Here is a 16,843-nt window from a genome sequence, read left to right on the forward strand (position 1 = left end):
TGTGGAGAGGAGAAGAAGAGACAAAAAAACAAAAGCAGGAGGGACAGGAGCAGAGCAGCAGCCTGAGCAGGGGCTGGGGCCAAAGCAGTGACCACCTGTGCAGGCACCGAGAGGCAGGACTCAAATGGGGCTGTTGCTGATGGAGGAACCACTGCACAGTGACCCCAGGCTGCTGCAGGGACTGGGTTGGTGTGTAAGGGGACAGGGGAAAGAAAAGGGAGTAGGAGAGGTTTTGCAGAGGCAAGGGATGTTTTCCTAAATGTGTGTGTATGTGCGTTAGTTTCTTTCAGTATCAGAATCAGTTAATTAGAAGTCTGTTAACTGTCAGGAAATGAGATTTGTTGGAATTCCTCAAACTGTTTTGGTTGGTTGGTTGGTTTTGGGTTTGTTTTGTTTTCCTTTTTTTTAAAAAAAAAAAAAATCTTTTTTTTTTCCTTTTTCCTTTTCATTTTTTTTTTCATTTTTTTTCTTTTTCTTTCCCGTGACAGATACCAAACACAAATCATCAACAAATCATCAAACCATCATTGTGTTGCTTCTCGATCCTTTTGCCGTTTATAACCTGCTTCTTGTTTTCCCTGGTCACTTGTAGCCTTTTCACTGCATTTGGTGCTTTGATGTGATTTTCACTTGGCTCATGGGGCAGAAAGCCTAATTTGTGGCTTGTGCTTTTCAGTGTTTCATCCAGATTGTTTTTCTGCTGCTCTCAGTGAGGCTTGACTTTCTACTCTCTGTCAGTCCTTTCTCATCATTGTGTCCACTGATTCTTCATGTGGTCTTAATGTGCCTTTTCTGTTTGTTTTATCCTCTGAGTCAGAAGAAATATCAGAAAACTGCGTTGAATGTGAAATAAAAATCCGTTAGAAAGTAGCAATCACTTAAATGCCAACCTAACTAGCTGTATTCAGCAAAATGACAAGCTGATACAAAGTACTTTCATCTGAAAGCCAGTTCCTAAAAATAAAGTGAAGTCCATAGTCAAACTGCTTAAATAACTAGGCACAGGTGATGAACGTTTCCATGGCATTTAAGCTTTTGCAGAAGAGTATATACAATGTTCCCCTGTCTCAGAGCATTTGCTGGGCTGAAGATTTAAATCTCCTGAGCTGCAGTAAATTTACTTGGAAAAGCTGAACCTTTTCTCATTAGCCCAACTCGCTTTCATGGGGTAGACGCCTATCTTTACTGTCACTTAAACTGAGCTCAAAATTAATTGATTTGAATTAGACATTTGAAAATACCTGGCCAAGCATTGTAGAAATCTGAAATGAAGTCACACGCGCTATAAGGACCTTAATTGAAAGAGTTATCTCAAGTTTTGATTTTTTTCCAACAGAAGTGTTTTAATTTATAAAAGTCTCTAAAGAATTTGTATGTCTTTGTGTGAAAGATGCTATAGGAACACAAAAGTTGATTGTTTCTTTGTAGTGAGGGTGATGCTCTCCAGTGCTGGAAGTGTTAATGATCCCATGTTCTACAGGATATTGCAATACATAGTAGAACTGACGATCATTATACTTTTTTTTCTGAACATGCTTTGCAGTGCTCCTTCTCCTTTTTCTTTCTCCTTTTCTCTAAACAACAGTGTTGAATGGAAAGCTTCATCAGAAAGTGGCAGAGACTGAGAAAATGTTTCATATTGCTCAGCAGAAGTGGCAAGAACAGCACCAAAGACTTGCAAGTGAGAAGGATGATATCCGCAGAACTTGCAAAAGTGAATATGAATTGCTACTTAAGGAAAGAACCAAACTAGAAAGTATTCTGCAGGTATGATGTATGAGTAGTTGAAAAGTTGTGTGAGATGATGACTGGAACATTTTTCCTGCAAAGTGTGTGGTGGGTTGGGGTTTTTCTTGTTTGGGGAAAAAAAATTCCCCCAAATTACTAAATATTGTAGAATATTTCTGAAGAATATAGCTTTGTAAAGTTACACTCTGTCATAGTCTTTCTTGTTCTAAAGGGATGTGTTGTGGCCAATTTTCATGGTAAATGCCTCAGCCAAGTTATGAGTGCACAGTGGTAGTGCATTTGCACTGTCATGCAGAGCTGAGTTAGTAAAATCAGGGACACTCAACATGTAGCTTCTGATTCCATTTCCCTCTTATCTCCCCCAGCCTGACATCTAATAGCCTGTGAACATGAAAATAATTTGTATAATATGGAGACTGCACATTGTCAAGGAACCCAAATAGTGATGATGGGATTTCCAGCGGTGCATTGTACAATTTTCACTCCATGTCACATATGAGAAATGACTGCTTTGGGGAATTTTGCTGTTTGGTTAGAAAAAAATAATTTAATACTAAGAGATGGCCTTATAATCAGTTTTAGACTGTGGATCTCTGTTCTTCAGATAGTTAATTTTGTTGTATTTAACGAAAAAAAATGCAAGTTAAGTTGTACTGGTATGCATAAATCCCTTAGATATTAAATGTGTAAAAAATAAGAAAAAGATGAACTTTTTCTTATACTTCTTTTTACAGTTAAGCCATTTAAAACTCATTTATGTGTCAAAGAAATCTAGTAGTAGTACGGTGTAGAAGTGCTGAGCTAACATAGCCAACTTTTGCCTGCCCCACAGGGACCCAAACAATTACACAACTGTAATTTAAAAATTTTAATCTCTAATTGTCAATTGAATTACGTTCTATGTTAACAATGTAATAATAGCATCTGAAGAAAATCGAGACTGTATTCAGCTATAGTTATCCTTTATGCTTTTAAAGAAGTGTAGTGCAGAGGCTCTGTTAAGGCTGATAGCCATTAACTCATATGCATGACATTCAGAGAAGAGATTGCTACTAAGAGATTCCTTTATTCAGTGAGACTTATTTTTTTATATTCCTATTTTCTTCTTTTATAGCTTCCTTTAGAATGTGTCAGACTTGTCTCAGTTGGTCTTGGGATTGGTCAAGCAGTAGAAAATTAGCCCTGCATTCTTCCCACCTGGTCAGCTCCAAGCCTGGGACAGTTACATCTTCCCAAATGACACAAAGCAATCCTTCCCTGGCAGCTTGATAGTGAAGTTCTGACAACACAACGCTAGGGTGCTGTTAATTACATTTTATATGGCACCTGTAACGAGCAGCTCTTAGAAAAAAAACCAGAGAGAATCCCTTCATGATGCATATTCCAAAAGTACCATGTGCTGACTTTTCAGCTGTTTGTTTCAAGGCAAGGTCAGGAAAGAGAGGTGCAATAATGAGACCTGAAGTAGAAACTGGGTAGTGTGTGTATGTGTAGTGTTTCTGTGCATGGGCTGCAAAAGGAGTTGCACTCTGTTCTTTCCTCAGTGACCCGCAGCCCTGATAGTGGGAAAGGCTGCTACTGAGCTGGATTTTCTCTGAATGAAGGACAAAAGGGAAGTTCCTTCCTCTCCCCAGTAATTTTGTGGTTGTGTTGAACAGCACTTTGAAGGAACAGTAGTAGAACCATAAAGGAATACTTTACAAAAAAAAAAAAAAAGGAGGGAAAGCCAAGGGGAGGCACCATAAGGTCCCTCTCAAACCAACAGAAGCATGATTCAGTTTTCAAAGTCAGTTCTTAAAAAAAGTAGGATTAGATATAGGCTATGAAGAAACCTGGTTTTAGATAAGGTTTTCTTTTTTAAGTTGCCAGGTAAAGCAGGCTAAGTGTGGAGTTTTGGCTCTGAGTTCTGGCTGACATTAGGCTGAGATAGGTTCAGGCTTTAGAATGGACTTGTCTTCTGTTCTGTTCTGTAGAGTGTTTTCTAGAAGCTGCATTCAGTGACTTTAATACTGTATAAAAAGGGCAAGGTTGGAGAGGTACAATCTGAAGTGATGTGTGGCCTCAGATCAAAAGGAGCAGTGGATTGCTTGGGACATTGTGTTCTCTGTCCATGGATGTATACTCAGAAGTGAAGACGATCTGCAGAGGCAGGTGTTAAGCTGGTAAATGTATTAAAGCTTGAAAATTGTTCACTCCTAAGGTAAATGAGATTCACTACTAGGTATCAACTCCTAACCTGCTTTCAATAGTAAAAATGTTCTGTTTTCCCACTTTGCTTTTGTAACTGTTGCCCAGCCTATCACCCTAATTGTAGGTTTTATGTATAGTTATAAAATTCCAGCAAATTAAAAATAAGTAACTAAATGTTAAATATGGACTTGACTGCCTTAGTTGTTGCTTGGGAGCTTAATTGAATTAAACTTGGCAGGTAAATGTCAGAAAGATCCGTGTTTATAAATTATCACTTTGAATGTGTTCCCATCTTATGTGTTGTGTATTTATGGACCTGTTTTAAATACTTCTATATTTATTCCAAGATCTAAAATGAAAGCTAGATAAAATTAATTTAATTTTGGTCTTAATATGTACATAGAAATGAAATTCTAAGCATGTATGCAAATCCTGGCTGGAAGGGCTGCACTTCATGAACTGTAATTTTGAACTTGGCTATGAAAATGCTGAGCTAGGCATGGAAGTGAAGTCAGCTTAACCTATTGAAACGTGTCTCTAAGATACGGAGAGAAAGTAATCCTCTCCGCTTTCTAGCAGGTCTGTAGTGTGCTCTATCGGGTGTACTTAGCATGCCATCCACTTCATAACAGAAAATGTTGGAGTTCAATAGTAAGTGCAATAGCATCACCTTGTGGTTAGTCAGAATATAATATTCCTTCACAGAAGCACTTCATTTTTTCTTAGACTACTTGTGAAATCGTGTTGTTTATACATGCTTTAAAAAAAAAATCAGCATGTTTTCCAGAAGCAGATACATCCAGAAGCAGATAAGATGACATGCAGGTATATATGTTGTGTTTTTTTGTCGTGTTTGTTGTTGTTGTTGTTGTTGTTGTTTGTTTGTTTGTTTGTTTTTTACACTATGAAGTGTGTTTCTCTTTGAACCTTCGAAGTGCGAGTGACTGCTGGGATAGTCTTGCACAGTTTCATGCCAAGTCCGAAGAGTTTGGAGACTTCTTTAAGATTCTGAAATCCTACAACTCATGTTGACTTGTGTAACAAGCTTGATGTATTCATGTGAATTTTAGTCTGATTAATGCTAACTGCATTTCCGGTATAAAATGTTTTTAAGTCTTGATGTAGTGTTATGCGGCAAACTATGTATTACTTCCTTCATGCGTGCTTTTCCTAGGTCACTTTTGTTAATGTCTAGAAGACATACCTGAAGACTTAAATATCTCTGTATCTTTCCTGTGTGAAGAGTGAGAGTAGCTGTATATTTCCATTAAAATTATTATTTTTTTTTTTTTTTAGCATGCTGTTGGGAAGAAACCCGTGCATGGGCTTGATATTACAGGCAAAGTTAGGGGGTTAGCTTAAATTTAGTCCATATCCAGGTATACAGTTTTTGCAATATTTAGATTTACTGATGTTCCCATTTTTTTCTACATGTGTTTCACATGCGCTCTCCTTGTTATCTTTTCAGAGGATGCCAAAAAATCATAGTGCCTGCACATGAAAGAACAGAGACAATAAACTTTTTTTTTTCAGTTACTAATTGTTAACATTTAACACCGTAGAAGAGTCAAGATTCCCCTATTGTCATGTTTGAGTGGCCCAAACTTTCTACCTTCAATCTGAAGGAACTTCTGAAAACTTTTTTTTTTTTAAACTTTGGAAAAGACTTGTGTTTCTTTGATCTTCTTGTATAAGCATGGTTCTGCCAGACTTAAATCTTCCAAAGAATCATTCTGTATTAATAACTCATTTTCTTCTCCTCCTTCTCCCTGCTCTGCAGATGCCTTATGATTAGTAATTTCTAGGAACAAGATTATGTCATGTAAGGGTAATAGCGGAATTTGCAGACTACCTGTTTTATTTTCACAAAATTTCTCTTGCCATGATATTGAATAGGAGTAAATGAACAGGAGGACTTACTTTAATCTTTCTGTGTTTTGCACAGAAAGTCATTTTAACAAATTGGGTCTCCAAAGGTCCTCTGGCTAAATCACCGGATTTATGGCTTGTTTCTGATGCTCGTTATGGAAAAGCTTATTCCTGTCCACTAGACCAGAGCTATTCTTTTTGAGACTTCTGGGATCTCCAGCTTAAGTATGTGCTACACTACTGGAGGTTCATTATTTGGCTACTTTCCTCTGAGCCTGGTGTGGTGTGAATGTGGATTTTGTAGCAGTGATTCCACAGAGCTGCTGAGTCCAGTAGTATTAGTAATTATCCCAGCTTGTAGCTTGGTTTAAATTCCGAATGAGGAAGTTGAAGTGGAAACAGCTTGGTTATTTTATTCTCCTGTGAACTTTGTAGTTCATGTAGATAATTTTTAAAAGTAATTCATTTTCTAGACAGAAGAATGTCTTTCTCTGAATAGCAGAAAGGAAGATAATTTAGTCTATGGGAGTAACTGTTTCTATAAATATCTGATTTGATTTTGAGTTCCAACAATTAAAACCAGAACAAAATAGAACTTCTGTCCATCGTTTTGTCAAATGCACTTAACTGTTTCCTTCTCCATTGTTGCCACTGGTGTGCGAGAGAGAAGAAATTGGAAGAGCAGCCTTGTACTCTTTAAAGAGTAAGATTTCCTGTGGGGAATTTGCTCTGATTTTAGTATTACCGCAGAAGGACATGGTCATAGTTCATTTTACCTGCTGGTGAATGAAGAGCATGTCTGCTGTTGGGTAAATTGTTCTGTTGACGTGCGCTGATGTGATAGATTTTATGAACCTGTTCTAATGCAGTCTCCATTCACAAAGTATTCCTCTTTTGAAATCTTTATGGTTATGGTTTATCTTAGTAAAAGTATCTCTTAATGCTTCATTTTGTCTAGGAGCAGAATAATGCATTGCAAAGTATGCACAAGAAAATGAAAGATGTGGAGGTGGAACACAGTGGCTGCAGGCAGCTGCTGAGACACCAGGCCAGCGAGCTTGAATACAGCGCTGAACGAGAGGAGCGACTTAAAAAAGAACTTGAAGTAAGGTTTTTTGGCTATAACTACTAGTCTCAACAAGCACTGACACTCTGTGCAATTTCATTTTTGAGGAATGGAACCTCTCAGGCCATGAATTCTATGTACTGTATTAATAAAATGCTGAAGATCTGTTTTGCACAGGAGACTGAACAGGCGAATGCCACCTGCACTGTGTGCCCACTTTGAGACTGGTGTTTGAAGAGCAGATGGGAAACAGTTTATATATGCCTGAAAACAAGGCTAACTTTATTTTTGGAAATCTGTACATTTTCTCTAACCTTTAAATTTGTCTATCTTCCTATTGTTTTGGCTAAAGAACAGATTTTGAGAATTAGTGAATGCGCAGTGGAGAATCTACAGGAGCTGAGACAGTCACCAGATGTTGTGCTGGGTAGAGAGAATAGCATGCTAAAAGGTCACAGTGGTGGTATGGAAGGCTCTTCCTATCTAGATTTAAATGCTACAGGTAGTTTTAGTTTGCCTAGGTGTCTGTTGCTGAGAAGTCTCAAGTCTTTAACACTTAGATCTTGTAAATATGCCCCTTTTACTAAACTGCTGGTTCTCTCCCAAGTTTCAACAGTTTGTTTATCCACTGGCAGGCTTTGTAGTAACTGTTATCTGTATGTTTGTATCTCTATGGACCAAGACTTTCTTGGTAGAACATTTTTCACTGCAGAAAGGCATAGTGACTGGATGATTGTTTATCCTGATATAAGTTTTCTACCAAAGGTGTTCTTAAATATTTTCTGCAAGGAATTTTAAATAATTGCCACTTTCAGGATATTGGGAGCCCTTAAAGGAATAAATGACATACAGTTTTCAGCTGTGTTTGTTCTATGTTATTTTGCCCTTAAAGGCAGAAGTGTTTAAAACATTGATTGCTAGGTAGGTAGAACCCTGCATTAAAGATGAGGTACAAAAGAAAATTCCTACAGGGAAGATCAAAGCTCATCAACTAAAACCACTGAATTATTGACCACCAAGGTGGACTTTTGTGCCCTCAAAAAGACCTACAAGAAATCTATTGTCAGGTATTGTGAGCTGCACCTATCGGCCTAGGCAAAATTACCTTCGGCTAGAAAGCGCTGCATACTGTGAAGTTCCAATAGTCCTTTTAAAAACCAAGATTTTTCTTCAAAATACTTGAACAAGGGTTGGGTTTTTAATCTATTAAGATAGGAATCATGAAATGGAAGGAGGAGGAGCAAGGCAGCAAATTATTTACATTTCCTAATATTTTTATTTGGTGTACTCACCATCTGTAAATTTGAGAATGAAGCGCTCAGTTCCTTGAAAATGTATATCTGCTGTGCCCTGGAGCTGGTCTTATCAGTGAATGCTGTCTATTAACCACAATCAGCTAAGATATTTTCATTGCTGCTTAATTTTTAAAAAATTCTTTTAACTGAGTGAATATCTTAATAATGTTGTGAGAAAACATATTCAGACTACAGAAAAATCAGTCTTGTGGTGCTTATTGTAAGCATAGCTATTTAAGCAGTGATTAAGGAATGTATGTGATGAAACCTCTTAAATTTGAAAATTTAAGCAAATTAGCACAAATCCTTATGAATTAGAAAAAAAAGTCAAAGTTAGACTGCAATGCATATCCTTTAGTCAGCTTGCATCTCACTTTACCATCTCAAAAGTAAATCGCATGCGTGAAAGCACCTACAATAATAACTTACTCATTCTATACTTGATGTCAGAGAGATTAACTAGCGAGCATATCTGAAAATACCTTTATTCTGTAAGAAGCAAAAGCACTAGGTATTTTAAGCTTTCAATATTAACTATGGTAGACAGTATTGCTTTCTGTAGATTTCATACTGGGTGATGGGCTAAAACTCCAGAGTTTGTGACAACAGCATCATCTGCATCTTACAAGGTACTAGTACTCTGAATCACCATTTGTGGGGCAAAATTTGTTCTGCCTTTTCTGTGGTCATGAAAGGCTGCAGGCATTCTGAAATTCAAAATTCATGTTACTCTCTCTCCCATAATCCTCTCTCAAAAAATTATGTACTGAGGAAGAGTTAAGAATTAACAGAGTTTGAAATCTAATTGTAGCCTTTCTTTGATTTATAAACTTGTCCTTCCTCTTCTTCTGCTACTGTTGGGAGCTCAATCAGACAGAGGTATTACCTGGCCCCTTGTGCTGAAACAGCGTGGAAAGACCTCAACCAAAGGAACAAGATAAGATGCTCTTCACCTTTATAGCTCAGTTATTGCAACTTGGTTTTGAAGAAGGCTGAAAGCAAAGGAAACGGGGGAGTGTTCAAGGACAGATTTGTTGCATAAAGGGTGGGAAATGAACACAATCTTTCCTTCTAATCGTGTCTGAACGAAAGGACTGTGCCCTTTTAAAAGGGCATGCTGCATTCCCAAGTAGAAAGAAGTACCTCTATGAAGTCCGGAGATAGTTGGGTTTAAACACATTGCTGTCAGTAGAATTTCCTTCTCTCCGTCTGAAGAGCTGTCTCGCTGGCACACTAGCCTGTGTGCATCACATTCTTAGTTGCCGAATTCTTCACATACGTTGTGGAAGAGGCATTAAAGAAGGACGCTGAAGGCTGGCCAGTAGTTTTCACTGTGTGCCAACATGCCAGAATCCCCTTGTGTTTCTGCTCATCTGTCAATTTAAAACTTTTCAGTGTATAGGAAATAAATATCACCCTCATTACAAAAACAGATAAAATTCTGATAACCACTTCTGTACTTCCAGCTGTGATTAAATGTAACTCTATGGTCTATGCTTTTTAATGAAATAACTGTATATTTCTGTATGTCTCTTAGTGAATTTTTAGCTAATAGATTGAAATTTGTTTTTTGTGGGAATATGGGCTCAGGAGGCAGGTCTTATTTCAACTTCCATGCAGAGCACCTTGTGTTAATGGGCATGTCGTTGGAAAATATGTGCGTAGGTTCTTGATGATGGCAGTGAACTTCTTAAGGTGATTTGTGTGAAGAGTAGTGTGTTCCTCATTAAAAGGCAATCTTATAATCTGTTGTTATACACTACTTCTTGATATGCAATGAGGATTAACTTTTTTTGGAGTTCACAAAGCTATTCCTTTACTACCCTCTGCTGGACATAATGGAGAAATCCATGGAAAAATATTTGTTTCAGGAAATGATAAATTTACCATCTTTCTGTATGATGTCACTTCTATGAAGAATTATGTCTAATAGACTATATTAGAAGAAAGGAAGGTGAAAAAAGTTCACCCCACCTTTTTTTTAAAAAAATTAAATATTAGTTTGGTATTATCCTTCTATAACTATTCCAGACATGTTCAAAAAGAGGACATTTCTAGTTTCTGGAATTAGAAATGAAGAGAAAGAATAACAGCAAGTTTCTGTGCACTCTTCAGTTGAAAGATAGCTGTTGGTACAGTGTCTGGCCTGCTAGCTTTCCAGTTCATAGTGATACCAATGAGGTGTACCATTGCATGGACGCGGAATGCATTGCATGCTTCCGAAGTGGAACACACACTGTACCAGAAAAATTTAGATTTGGAACCTGTTAGAGTGAAATAAAGACTCAGCAAAACAAGTCGATTCAATGTGAATCACGCTAAAGCCATTTATTACAGAAACCAGCCTCCTTATATATGCAACTATATTCTAATCACACGTCCACGCTCCAAGCATGGATTCGCTAAATGAGTATCGTGGGCTGTCCATGTGCTGGAGTCTCACTGGTGATACGTCCGATGATTCACGCCACGCCAGGACCCTGGTGATTGAGGAACGCCCCTCTCTCTCACAGCAGATTCTGTTCTCAGCTTCTCGAAGCGGCCTTGAGATTCCTTTGAGCCTGACTAATTCAGCAACAAATCTTTATCTATCAAAACCCCTCCACAGGAACCTTATTATCATTCTGCCTACTTAGCATAAGATTCAGTAATCAAACAAATTCCTGATGTATTTGTATTGAACTCATCAAAATACTAGTGTTTATGATAATCAGTTTCCTGGAACCTGTGTCTTTTATTTTAGCCTTTAGCTCCTTTGCTCTGGAAAGATGATTTCTTGGGAAACCTAGGGCAATTTGTATGTAAAAATAGTACAACGAGCCTAGCTGCCAAAAAGCGGGGTGGGAAAGCTGTTTGACAAACAGTAGAGGAAAGGGGATTGTGATTTTTTTTTACCATGAGAAACAGAATTATTAGTTCATAAATTTCAAACTCTTTGTGTTGTTCACAGAGATGTAGTGATTTTTTCATTGTTTGTTTTATTTGTTGGAGGCTGCCAACTCTTAGTAAGCTGGAGATCAAGGTCTCTCAAAGTTTTCAAACTTTTCTCATGAGGTCTGAAAAATGTCCCATAGCTTCGTCCATTTTATTTCTGAGAATGAGGATGTTGCCGTATTTCTGAGACTTTCGTACTATTAAAGATAATTCTCTTAGCTTTCATGTTGCCTGTCCTGCTCCCCTGCCTTTAAGTATGTTGACATTTTTGTGGCCTGTGTTATCTTGTATTAGCTTGGTAATGCTGCTATGATGGGGAGATGACTACAAAGAAGACTTGGTTGGTTGTCTGTCTCTGCATTTGCAGAAGGTATATGTATGTGTAATACTTTAAGGCTATGAGTTTATGAAACTATATCTAAGTCATGGAAACATGAACTTTAGGCCCCAGCTGAAAACAAAACCCCCAAAATCCACAGGCCTGATTTTATTTTTTCTCGTTATTAATTTCATCATGAACTGTAGTGTTAGTTAGGTTATAGTTCTCATAAGAAAGACTTGAAAAAGTTCCAAGTAGTGTGATAGAGGACACATTTCTCAGCCAATTAACAGTGCTGCTGGTTAAAATTTAAACTGCTTTTTGCCTTCTATCACTACACACTTCTTGATGGCTTACCTGCCCCTACTTAAGCCTTGGCTTTCTACTGTCTCCACAACACACAACTGGCATCTTGGAGTTCTAGCTGCTGTGGCTGTCTCATATATCCTCTAAGCGCTGCGGTTTTCATAATAGTGTCTCTGTGATGGCTCCAAAGTTTGTGTTTCCTCAGTGACAGGCTCACTGACATAATGCACTTTCACTCTGCGAGGAGCTGCTTCTTCATCATCTCCTATGTCATCATGTTATTGAAGTTCAATTTTAAAGCTATTCACTGTTACCTTACTATCAGGCTGAAGTTCTTTGAATACTGTTTTATATACCCCTCACCAGAAGTTAGTAACAACTCACATGTTAATCTTGTCTGTGTGCATGTATAAAGTAACAGTGGCAGTTCTTGTATTGGCAAGGGGTTTAGTAGCTACTGAGCGTGAGAACCAAAAGGGATATCTTTTTCCCTTCAAAGTACTGTAGAAAGGGAGAGGAGTTCGGATGGGTTCACCAACTGCAACTCAGTTGCAGATGGGAATGAGCTTTCCAAAGGCAACCAAACTGTATCAGCTCAGCAGTCCCAGTTGATTTTTATTTTTATTTTTATTTTTTTCCGTACTCAAAGCCAAGTGTATTGCTTATCTTGTAGCCCCTATGCCAGTAGATGTTTATCTGGTGTTACACAGGTCAATTTTGGCTCTTCTGTCAACGAGACATGTTACTCTAGAATACATATACATGAAATGTTTATAGTGAGGGTTGACCACACTCCATCAGGCTAAAAGAACATTTACTTAAGTGGTTAAGAATTTTTGTAGTTAAATAACCTTACAGTTACTAAAAGGTTGTTTGTTATCTGGACAGGAGATGGCTCCACCTTACCATGATCAAGAGGCATCAGCATTTCTAACACTAGGTGGAAGTGGTCAGCACATCTCCCAAAGATGTGTTCAGACCTGACCTCCTGATTTGAGTTATGAGTTATAGGGAAATGCTTTTAAGTAGGTAAGATCTTAATCTGGAGATGGAGGCACACAAACAGAGTGGGTGGATGATGATCCAGATATGAGGTACGTGTGTGTGCTCCTCACTTGAAACTTTATCTTGGCCGAGTATTTCATGTATGGATTGGACCTCAGCCATAGGGAAGTGTAAGTATCCTGACAACTTGTTAGTAAAATGAAACTGAAAAATCTTGCAGAAGTGGTCTAAATAGAAGCAGCGAAGAGAAAAATTACTTCTGTTACTGTATCTAAACTTAGTAACTCTTGTAAATGTACTTTTTTCTTTTTTCTATTGTTTTCTTTATTGCTTATCTGATAAAGGGTATTTTAATGTAAATGCAGACATCAAATGATTACATTTTTGTGGCTGTGGCATTGCACAAATGTAGGATACTAAATTATTCTTTCAGTATGGAGTGTCCCAGTATTCACAAATATTGCATTTCTTAGAGCAAGTGTGAGGGGCTGTGAAACATGGAAGCCACAAAGGCAAGCTTGGAAATGGTATTGCAAACTGCTACCATGCAGGAAATATCTCCTAGAAACCACATCAGCATTGGTAGCAACAAGACACTGGAAAAAGTGACTGAACCTTAAAGTATTAGAGTAAACATATAGCATGGTTGCCCACAAGTTCTAAGGCTGTCATTGAAGTTCTCTTAGGCATTTTTATTTGCTGTTTCTCAAAAGTCACAATTCTATCTGCGCTATCCTGGAAACAGATCCAAGATATCTTTGTTCTTTAAGTTAAGACTGAAATTGACTCAGTCTGGATATCTAAGGAAAATTTTGAAATTTGATGAGTTTGTGTGTAGTATCTTGCTTAAGACATCTGCCTTCCTATATGTAATTAAGTGCACATGCAAGTAATGAGTGACTGAATCTGCTTGAATAACCAATATTTTCAATGTTGGATAAGGAAACATTTTGTAACCACTGGAGAACCCACTTTTTGGATCCATCCTTGAGATCTGTGTCTGTGAGTTTAACCCGATAAGAAGCTTTCCAAGCTAAACCAGAAAGTATTCCCATTTGACTTCCAGTTGAGAGACTGGTCTGGATGCCTGTGGCCTGCAACCTTTCCTCGTAACTTGTTTTCACAAATCTGAATTTGTATTTTTAATAATAACAACTCTGTGTTGCTTAGCAAGGCTTACGTGCTAATGGCTGGTTAGATATATCTCATGAAGCTTTTGCTGTCCAACCGATCTGCTGGCATTAGGCTTTGTTTAAATTTGCTACCTATGTGCTGAACCATAAGCTTCAGCAATCAAATCATAGAACCCAGGAAAGAGAATATTCGTTTCTCCACCAGACACAGATGCATTTACATGACTTTCTGAATTTACATATGTAATTTTTCTGCAAGCTCTCTAAAGCATCTGAGTCTCTTTTGGGTAAAATCAAAGTTGTAAGAAACTACCAGTATGAGGCAAAGCTTTAAAGACTCAAACTCTAGAAGAAGATGGGCTTTAAAAGCAAGAATAGGGCATTGAGATTCCTAACCTTATGAAGAAATCCCAGTTTTAAACAAGTCAATTTTCTCATGCTTTTAGATGGGGATGTGATCTGTAAGATGATACTTACCTGTCAAACAGGTATTTTGATTGCTAGTTTCTAATTTAATTTCTGTATGCGTACTGTCTCAAATCTCTCTGAATACTTTCCATTAGATCCTGGTCAGGTACACCTAGCTCTTCTTTGGTTGGTGCCTAAGGTTCATATCTCTTTTACAGTAGGCTACACACTGTCCTGCTTGCAATTAGGAGCCCGTTTCTCACATTCCAGAGATCATCAGGAATCTCTGTAGCTGAAACACTTGTTTCCCCAGTGCTTCTCTTATTTATAGGCATGCTAATTCTACAAGTTAATTCTTCAGTGACTTGTGACAACTCAAGCAAATGAACTATCTGCAAGTATGTCTGGTTTTAAATGGATTTGCTCTTCAGACAGCAAAAGAATGAAGTGTTGGCATTTCTTACAGATGTCTGCTTGTTCCTGCCTGTCTTCCCTTGTTGTCCCAGGATTTTCTCAGGACTGCGATTTCTATGCTTCTGGGAGTTTGTGTTTCCTTTGGACTGTGTCTCTTGTCCTTGCAGTTAGTGTCCATCATGTTGGCTCAAGGAGGTAGACTCTGCTTTAAAGAACTATGCCAAGAACTGATAGCTATATGCTCTGTTTGGGAAAATGTGATTGCTCTGAGTTTTGATTCTTGCAGATGCCCTCACTCAAGCTGTTACTTATTCTTTCTGGTTTTATTTTTGTTCTTGGGACTCATGAAATCTAACAGTTCTAGGAGGCTCCATTTGAGAGGATAAGTTAGCCGTAGTGTCTCACGACTTGTTTCAGCTGAAGAGAGGCTGAGATGAAGGCATAGATCTAATTTGGACCAGTGCTCAGGAAATAAGACTTAGAAGTCAAATGCAGTACAGGGCTTGTGAATTAGTAAGTTATGCTTAAAAACTTTACTTGCAGAATCACCTTTTTTTTTTTTTTTCTTTTTCCATGTCAGTGTTTGCTATGAGAATAGACACTTGAACAAAGCAGCCAAAGCCAGAAGAGAGTTTTTGTTCTTGAGGGTATGCAGTGAAATACTCTCAGCCAAATTTCTGTTACCTCTTTTTTTTGTTTGTTTGTTTTTGTTTGTTTGTTTGTTTTTGTTTTTTGTTTCTAATTTTTTTAAAATTTACATTTCCCACTCTAAGTGTTGTGATAGGTACCTTCCTCCTTACTGTTTCCTTTATTCTTCTCCTTAAACCTGAAATAGAATTATTTTCAGGCTGACTTTTGAAATGTTACTAAAAAAGAAACTAAAACCACATCACTTACATTTATTGTTCACTGACTACATTTACTAGGCTGACAGTATTCTTTTGTAAAAGTATCCTGTGGACAGATGTTGACCTGTTACAGAATCACAGAGTGGTTTGGATTGGGAGGGGACTCTGGAGATCATCTAGTCCAACCCACCTGCTAAAGCAGGTTCACCCAGAACAAATGGCACAGGAATGTGTCCAGGAGGGTTTTGAATGTCTCCAGAGAAGGAGACTCCACAACCTCTCTGGGAAGCCTGTTCCAATGCTCTGTCAATCTCAAAGATGTTTCTCCTCATCTTCAGATGGAAACTCCTGTGCTTCAGTCTGTGCCTGTTGCCCCTCATCCTATCATTGAGCTCCACTGAAAGGAGTCTGGTCCCATCCTCTTGACACCCACCCTTGAGGTATTTATAAGCATTGATAAGATCCCCTTGCAGCCTTCTCTTCTCCAGGCTGAACAGACCCAGCTCCATCAGTCTTTCCTCATAAGAAAGATGCATCTTTGTAGTCCTCCACTGGACTCCCTCCAGTAATTCCTTGTCCTTCTTAAACTGATGAGCCCAGGACTGCATGCAGTACTCCAGATGTGGCCTCACCAGGGCAGAGTAGAGAGGGAGGAGAGCCTCCCTCGATCTGCTGGTCACGCTTTCCTTAATGCACCCCAGGTACCATTGGCCTTCTTGGCCACAAGGGCACATTCTTGACTCATGGTCAATCTGTTGTTGGCCAGAACTCCCAGGTCCTTCTCTGTAGTGCTGCTTTCCAGCAGGTCCACCCCTAACCTGTATTGGTGCCTGGTTTTATTCCTCCCCTGTTGCGGGACCCTACACTTGCCCTTGTTGAACTTCATCAGGTTCTTCTGTGCCCAGTCCTCCAGCATGTCCAGATCTCACTGAATGGCAGCACAGCCTTCTGGTGTGTCAGCCCTTCCTCCCAGTTTGGTATCTTCAGCAAACTTGCTGAGGGTGCACTCAATCTCTTCATCCAGGTCACTGATGAAAAGGTTGAACAGGACTGGACCCAGTACTGACCCCTGGGAATCCGACTAACTACAGCCCACCAACCAGATGCTGCACTGTTGATCACAACCCTCTGAGCTCTGCCATCCAGCCAATTAATGATCCATCTCACTGTGCATTCACCCATCCTGCACTTCTTGAGCTTGTCTATGAGGATGTTGTGAGAGATGGTGTCAAAAGCCTTGCTGAAGTCAAGGTAGACAATGTCCACTGCTCTCCCCTGATCTACACGGACAGTCATACCATCATAGA

The 16,843-nt window shown here is 38.7% G+C and overlaps 1 protein-coding gene across 13 annotated transcripts in view; it reads left to right on the forward strand.

The window, feature by feature from the left end:
• CCDC171 (coiled-coil domain containing 171) overlaps positions 1-16,843 on the forward strand; it is a 156,552-nt gene that overhangs the window by 13,450 nt on the left and 126,259 nt on the right. For 10 of the 13 annotated variants that reach the window (XM_021288814.2, XM_021288812.2, XM_065046161.1 and 7 more), the window contains exons 5-6: positions 1,586-1,767; positions 6,767-6,913. In XM_021288814.2, coding sequence (XP_021144489.2) covers positions 1,586-1,767; positions 6,767-6,913 — 329 coding nt within the window. Of the gene's footprint in view, positions 1-1,585; positions 1,768-3,308; positions 4,765-6,766; positions 6,914-16,843 lie in introns of those variants that run through there. The other 3 variants (XM_065046159.1, XM_065046163.1, XM_065046164.1) reach the window with 2 other exon arrangements.

This window comes from Columba livia, chromosome Z (assembly GCF_036013475.1).
Source record: "Columba livia isolate bColLiv1 breed racing homer chromosome Z, bColLiv1.pat.W.v2, whole genome shotgun sequence".
NCBI classification, from domain to species: Eukaryota; Metazoa; Chordata; class Aves; order Columbiformes; family Columbidae; genus Columba; species Columba livia.